General features: G+C 42.0%; 1 protein-coding gene across 1 annotated transcript; it reads left to right on the plus strand.

The window, feature by feature from the left end:
* The first annotated feature begins 494 nt into the window (after window positions 1-494).
* SST (somatostatin) lies at window positions 495-1,934 on the plus strand. The gene is made up of 2 exons (XM_003792714.2): window positions 495-759; window positions 1,574-1,934. The coding sequence occupies exons 1-2, from the start codon at window positions 622-624 to the stop codon at window positions 1,784-1,786; spliced, it is 351 nt and encodes a 116-aa protein (XP_003792762.1). The 5' UTR covers window positions 495-621; the 3' UTR covers window positions 1,787-1,934.
* Window positions 1,935-7,392: the final 5,458 nt, after the last annotated feature.

Here is a 7,392-nt window from a genome sequence, read left to right on the forward strand (position 1 = left end):
CTCCTGTGCACATCCCATTCTCAAATCTGTTTTGAGAGCAATGATTCTGAATCTCCACTTGCCACACACACACACTTTTTGCATTTGTCTGGCCCTCCTAAAATGTTTGAGCACAACGACAGCGGAGTTGTGCAGGTGCACTGATGCGTGTGCACCTACGTGCCATTGTGTATTTGCTTTTCAAGGGCGGCTCTTGGAGCATCTGTTTGTGTGTCAGCGAGTGTGCAGCTGTGCGTGTGTGTGAGTGAAATTATGGAATGCGTTCTTATCAGCGAGAGAAATAAAAGACTGCATGAATAGTGCAGCATGTGGGATCCTGTGTGCTGGTGCGGGCGCGGTTTTATTTATTTATTTATTTAAGTGAGCCACTTTAGATTGTGCCGCCTCCCCTCACTTCTGTGAGTGATTTCCCGAGGCTAATGGTGCGTAAAAGCGCTGGTGAGATCTGGGGGCGCCTCCTATCCTGACGTCAGAGAGAGTGTTTAAAAGGGGGTGAGACGGCTGAGAGCTCGCAAGCCGCTTTAGGAGTGGCCGAGGATCCGAGCGGTCGCCGCTGCCTGCAGACTTGCTCCTGGAGTTTGACCCACCGCTCTCTAGATCGGCATCCCCGGCGCCGCCGAGATGCTGTCCTGCCGCCTTCAGTGCGCGCTGGCTGCGCTCTCCATCGTCCTGGCCCTGGGCGGTGTCGCCGCCGCGCCCTCGGACCCCAGACTCCGTCAGTTTCTGCAGAAGTCCCTGGCCGCTGCCGCAGGGAAGCAGGTAAGCAGACTCCCTCGACGTCTTTCTCTTTTCCTTTCCCCCTCTCCCGGATCTCCTTCCTCCCTTAGCCTTTGCGCTTGAGAGGTGCTGGATTGGGGCTTTCCTGGGTTCCTCCCTCAGCTTCCAAAGTTTTTGCGAAAACTTTCAAAGTCTAGCATCCCCTCTTACCTGGTCGGAGCAGCTGGCCAGTATTCAGGTGAGTTCTTTGGTATTCAAGAAAATTCCAAGCCCCGGATAGTTGTCTGAGCCGAAAGGGATGACCGCCTCCATCCCCGGGGCTCAAGGGAGGTGCTGACCCAGGTGCTGAAATCTGGCCCCCGGATGCAGCCGCCTTCCTAAGCGGTACCTTCTTTTCATACAAGGGGGCTTGGGGCAAGGGACGCTTTACTGACCGAACACGGTCTATTCGCAATGGTAAAAGGCCCTGTTCCGCCACAGTTTGCGTCGTAAAGACGGTGAGAACGATTCCCCTTCGTAGCTCATTATGGAGGTTGAGTTCAACTGTCAGCACATCCTTTACCTTTGCAAAAACCGGTTTAATGACGCATGTGTGAAGCCTGCAGGGGCATAAAGCGTGCAGGGACATTCGCGTTTCCGTAGCTTTACTGTGTAACTTGGTGACTGTATCAACTCCGTTTATTTGATATCCTTAATTGATTTTAAGTGTGACAAAACTGCACAGCTGTGAAAACTGGGGCTTGTGCGTGTGACTAAATCTGTTCTTCAAACTAAGCATTTCCATTTTTTCCCCCTATTCTCCTCTTCCTCCTCCTTTCCTCTTTCTCTCCTTTCCTTTCCCTTCTTCCCTATACAGGAACTGGCCAAGTACTTCCTGGCAGAGCTGCTGTCTGAACCCAACCAGACGGAGAACGATGCCCTGGAACCTGAAGATTTGTCCCCCGCCGCTGAGCAGGATGAAATGAGGCTGGAGCTGCAGAGATCTGCTAACTCGAACCCAGCGATGGCCCCTCGAGAACGCAAAGCTGGCTGCAAGAATTTCTTCTGGAAGACTTTCACGTCCTGTTAGCTTTATTAATTACTGTTGTCCATATCAGACCTCTGATCCCTGCCCGCCACACCCCATCTCTATTCCCTAATCCCCGAAATCCTCAGCAAAATCCTTGCATTAAAAATTGAAGACTGTAAATATAAAATAAAATTATGGTGAAATTATGGAAAACAAGAGTTTGATTTCTTATTGAGTGGGTCTTTCTGTTCAATAATACATGAAAAACTTGAGTGGTGGTTTCAGTTTTCTTTGAGATATGCATTCTAATGGTCACAGATGGCTACTTAAAATTCCCTGTGGCAAGTGGGAGGTGGTGGCTCGCACCTGAAGTCCCATCTACGCAGGAGGCAGCGGTAACAGGATTGCTTGAATCCAGGAGTTTGGGTGTAGCCTAGGCAATATAGCAAGTCTCCATCTCTTAAAAAAAATTTTTAAAAAATGGAACTCCCTCTGGCAAGACATGTCATGTTTTAAACAGTAACCCTTATAATTTGGGTAATTTCAAACTGAAACAATTTCAAATAATTCTATGCATTCCACTTTAATCCAATAATTAGTGGAAGAGGCTTCTACAAACACCAGTTGTGTATTAAATACCCCTAAAATTATATGCTGAATTATTGAAATGAGTATGTATAGGTAGACAGGCAAAAAAATGTCCAACTACCCACCAGGCTATGTAAAAATACATAACATATGAAGAAATGTAAGGGAAAAATCATTTAGTGGCTGGGGAGAAAAGATGGCTGAAATAGTTAAAGCTTTGAATTTGAACATTGGAATGGCTGTGAACATTTATCTAGAGAAATACCATTGCTTTTATATCTCCTTTGACAATTCTCTCTAAGTGAACAATACCAAATGACTATCTCCATTCTAAAATAAGCTTTTAAAACATTTTTTCTCAGGGGAACATCACTGCACTCATAGGATTTCAGCACGGGATTACTACCAGTTGTAGGAAACACGGGTATTAGGTTACTCACTGAATGCTCTGCTGTATTAAAGGCATCAGACCTTAAAATCATAACCCAGAACAACTGCAAGAGATGTCTCGAGTCTTTTTAAAATTTGATCAAAATCAGAGTCGAAAAACACAAAAAATGACAAAAGCTCAATAAATAATAGCTATTAGGATTATTAAAGCAGCTTGCTAAATGGGAAAATGCAAGACAGGGATAAAAACGTTGCTAATTTAACTTAGAGACCTGGAATAGATGTCCTTGGAGGATGCATGTTTTAGCTATCAACCGTATTTCTGCATAGCTGCTGAAATGATAAACCAATTATAAATAAAGTAGACTCAGTACAAATCCCCATAGCACAAACTTACTAACGGCAGCATACAAACATCTCATCGGAATTTCATATTTTACAGAAAACACTGGTGTAGATAATACACAGTTTTAATATGAGTGTAGCCGGCTAAGGGGAAGCTAATTCCTAAACGGCTGATCAAACAAGAGAACAAAATCCAGGCCAATTTACTAATCTCTGTGACAACAGAGCATCCTTTAAGGTTCTGGTACATCTTTTATTTACAAGACTTTTAGGGAGGAATTAACGTGTGTCCACTTAGGGGACCTGTCTTTGCTAAATGCCTTATGTACATCTGGTTACCAACCAACTCAGTGGAGTAATAGAATCATGTTATGATGACTAAAGCACAGAAGCGACACAATTTAATTGTTTCCTGGGCAATGTGGAGAGTGTGTAAGTGCCAGGGGATTTTAAGTTGTATCATCTTCAGTTGTCAATTCCCAATGGTAGGATGGAAATGATTGGCAAGCATTATAGTGTATATAATGTACATAACATATAATGTATACATGTCAGGTGCCTGCATACATATATACATTTTTTAAATATCAAAGCCTAAATTGAATGTAACATTTTAAAAAGATGAACTGTGTTCCAGCCCGGTTTCCCCACCTTCATGCCTGAGGACAGGGTCGTATTAGAAAAGGCACTGATACTACTTTGAGATGGGACTGCCACATCAAAGGTCACTGACAAGGCGCTCAAGGAGTGTTGGTTTGGGGCCACTTTAAATGATGTGCAGAGCAGAGAGAGCTTTGCTTGGTTTTGCTTTATGCGTGTGAGTATGGAGGGTCTGACTTTTTGCTGCCTATTTAGTTCATTTGAATTCCCCCTAAGTTTCATTCACTGAATCCAGCATTCTAGTCTATTTATTCTCCAGCCACAAGGAACCATTTGGATATTTTCCTTCTTCCCTGCTACAGCCACGTGCTTCAGCTATCCTTAGCAGTTTCCTATGTCTTGATGGGAGAACTGGGGAAAGGTGTCTGGGCCTTAGTTTTTCCATCTGAAGATAGGCGAGCAGTCAGACCAGCCCTTGGTGGTTATGAGGATTCTGAGACCTTATATTTGAAGTTCTTAGTACTCGGTAAATGTTAGGTGTTATAACTGGTGTCCGTTTCATTCTCACTTATGATGTGTTTTCTAGCCTTTGCTATTTCATGTCATTTCCACAGGTCAACCCTAATCCAGCCTTCAAGACATAGTACACGATTCTTACCCCATAAAATTCTTGCCTTGTGCCCTGAATTGGAATATTTGCCTTCTCTGATTGCTTCATCTGTGCCTCCCTCCTGGTGCTTATTTATCATTTTTGCCGTTTATTATAGCTGTATGAGTGTATGTAAGAGGGTGCGTGTTTGTGCATAAACTCCCTTGGAACAGATAGAGGTCTGATTCATATACGCTGTCCAGTCAGAATCTCACACAGTGTCTGGTACACAGCCGTTTCTCAGTGTTCACTGAAAGAATGAATGACCTATGAACTTATGGTGTCTAGTGAAACAAATCTCTACTTACTGAGTGATGACATTCTTCCTTAACGTTTTAGTTGGAAGAACAAAATGACATTAGTGGCTATTTTGGTGATGCTAGTCCGGCAAGAGAAAGATATAATATATGGTCATAATTTTAATAACTACTGAAGCATGTGGCTAGCCAACTCACTCATTCTGGAAGCTTTAATCAGCCCAACTTTCCTTAGCCATTATAGAAAGTCCCCAGGATTGCTGCTGAAGTACACACCTGACATGGGCTCACAGGCATAGGGAATCCGGTTCACTAGCCCTTTTCTCACATTTATTTATTCCAAGATTACAGAGATTTATTGTTGGGCCTAATGTAGGGCTGATTTTCTTGGCTTTGACTCTAACCCTTCTCAATATACAGACAATTCTGCTGTCACCATAAAGTGACACAAATATGCCTTTAACTCTGGATATCCAGAATAAAAGAGGGCTCAGAAATTATCTTTTTTCACCACTTATTGTACTGAGAGAAGATGTGGAGGGGTTAAGTCATCTTCCCAAGATGACACAGTAAGTTGTTTTGGACAAAGCCTGTGTTCCCTCTTGCTATGGCTCAGGGTTATTTTGATTATTCTGCTACACTGCCCCGCAAGGCATCTGCCCTTTTAGATGCCCAGTATATCATGTGAATACTAATATTGTTTCTGGAGCGGCCTTACCTTGCACTGAAGAACTGGTCTGCTTCTGAAAGGCAACAGGACAATTGGTACAAAATAACTCTGGTCAAGAAAGACATGAGAAAGAGCTGCCAAAGGCATCAATTAGGAGAAAGAAAAACTCATGAGACCCAAGAAACGGGAATCATTCTGTCCTGGAGTGGAGGCAAAGGGCTTGCTCCACAAAGGAAACACAGTTTTATAATCAAGAGACAGCAACCTGCCCAGAGAGGTCGTGATAATCTGCATCTACCAACCTCGGAAGGAAGCAAACACCCCAAATGGCCACCACTACTTTGTAGTAAGTGAGAATGGACGCTTTAATTCCAACCATTTTGCTTTTTATGGCCTAAAATATGTCCCAGTATCAAAGATTTGCTGGAAACTGGGAACAAAGTTTGTTTATCTTTCAGGAAATTAAGTTTCATCTAGGTAAGACACATTCATTGAAAATGACCAAATTCCATAGTGGAGGTTCATGCAGAGCGCTAGAGAAGGAGAAAAGTGTCAGCCACTCTTCCTCTCTTTTTTCTCCGGTGGTTCTTAACCTTCCTAATGCCGCAAACCTTTAATACAGTTAAAAGGGGTCACGACCCACAGGTTGAGAACCGCTGCTCTAGCCTATTCTTTTTATTCATTTTTAATTACGGTTTGGAAGTGTAAGTGATTCTATTCTTGACGGAATGAATACATTATAGGTGTAATCATGTAGCACGCACTTTCATAACAATCTAGGTTAGCTTGAAAAATGACAATGTTTCTCTTTTGCATATGAAGAGGCCGAGAATCAGAGATAGTAAGTAACTTGCTGAAGATGTTCCCAGCTGGTTAGAGGTAGAGCTGAAACCCGGTCATCTGATTTCCAGTCTGGTGCTTACCCTACTGTATCTTAGGGGAGGGAAGAGAGTTAAAGAAAAATTGTAACTTGCTGGGAAAATTAAGCTGCTGGGCAGCTCCAGACCATCTCCACTTACTCTTCTATACATAATACAAAAGGGTGTTACCACTCTATTATTGTTAGAGGGGAGAGAGGGATTTGGCTCTAGGATTGGGACTTGATTTTGTAACTTCATTAGGGACATTGTCTCCAAGGAATTGTTGGCAATTTTTCTTTTGACACGTTCAATATCATTGGTTTAAATGAATGAACAAACAAACACAATACGAAAAAATTACTGACTTTAGGTTTTAAGCACTCCATTTCCCACCCAATTCATCATACACAACCTTTAGTATAACCCTGACTGTGGGCATTTTTAGCTTATAGCAATTATAAATCTATTGGTCACAGTGCACAGCCGTGACATCTGCTCACTTATGACTGGGTAGCAGCCATTTCCACCACCCTCTGGCCTCGTAAGTATATCTTATGAAGTTTTTCTGAGGCAGAGATTTGGGGATCTAAATATTTTCTTTGAAATTTATAAATAAGGTCAACTTCTATATAAGTATTTATGCCACTGAAGTTGATATGTCTGTCAGGGTCCAAAATAAATATTCTAGGTCACATGAGTAGTTGGGGTCTCAGATAAATGTTTTAGGTCACATAGGTAGTCATCTCATTCCTATTAGCCTCATGTGTCTCTGAAACATAATACATTAAGATGGTGAAATTGTCACCTAGATATTAAACATTGCTATTAAAATAAACAATATTTTTTAAAATGCAGGCATTTAAATTGAAGTTCAAATAGCTAAGAAAGATAATATATTCAGTTAATTGCTGCTTAATTCTACCTTTTCTGTATTAGAAAAACATTTGAAAGTTCCAGTGTTGTGTTAAGGTCAGGTGAGACATTATGTGAAGGAAAATATTACATTTCCCAAGAATCACTATCTTGGATATCAATTTATTTGACCACAAAATGCACATGATGAAATTCAAGATTTACAAATTTAACCAGAATAAAGCTCTTTCTACCTCACTTTTCCAGCTACATCTACACAGTCCCCAAACAAGGGTGGAAAGCAATGATTATCCTAGAGTTCTCTCCACTCTCCTCTTCATCGTTAATTTTTACTGTTGCTATACACGGATTGGCATGATGGACTTGTGAGTGCAATCTCCATTCAAGTTCTACAGCCTGTGAGAAGTGCTCTGGAAGGTCACAGCTCTTAGACT

Source organism: Otolemur garnettii, unplaced genomic scaffold (assembly GCF_000181295.1).
Source record: "Otolemur garnettii isolate 467f Iridium unplaced genomic scaffold, OtoGar3 scaffold00060, whole genome shotgun sequence".
Classification (NCBI taxonomy): domain Eukaryota; kingdom Metazoa; phylum Chordata; class Mammalia; order Primates; family Galagidae; genus Otolemur; species Otolemur garnettii.

What these genes read in the sequence shown, in the direction of transcription:
- SST (XM_003792714.2), top strand. Translation starts at nt 622, where the DNA reads ATGCTGTCCTGCCGCCTTCAGTGCGCGCTGGCTGCGCTCTCCATCGTC. An exon ending in CCGCTGCCGCAGGGAAGCAG is followed by an intron (nt 760 to 1,573) that starts GTAAGCAGACTC and finishes TTCCCTATACAG; the next exon opens with GAACTGGCCAAGTACTTCCT.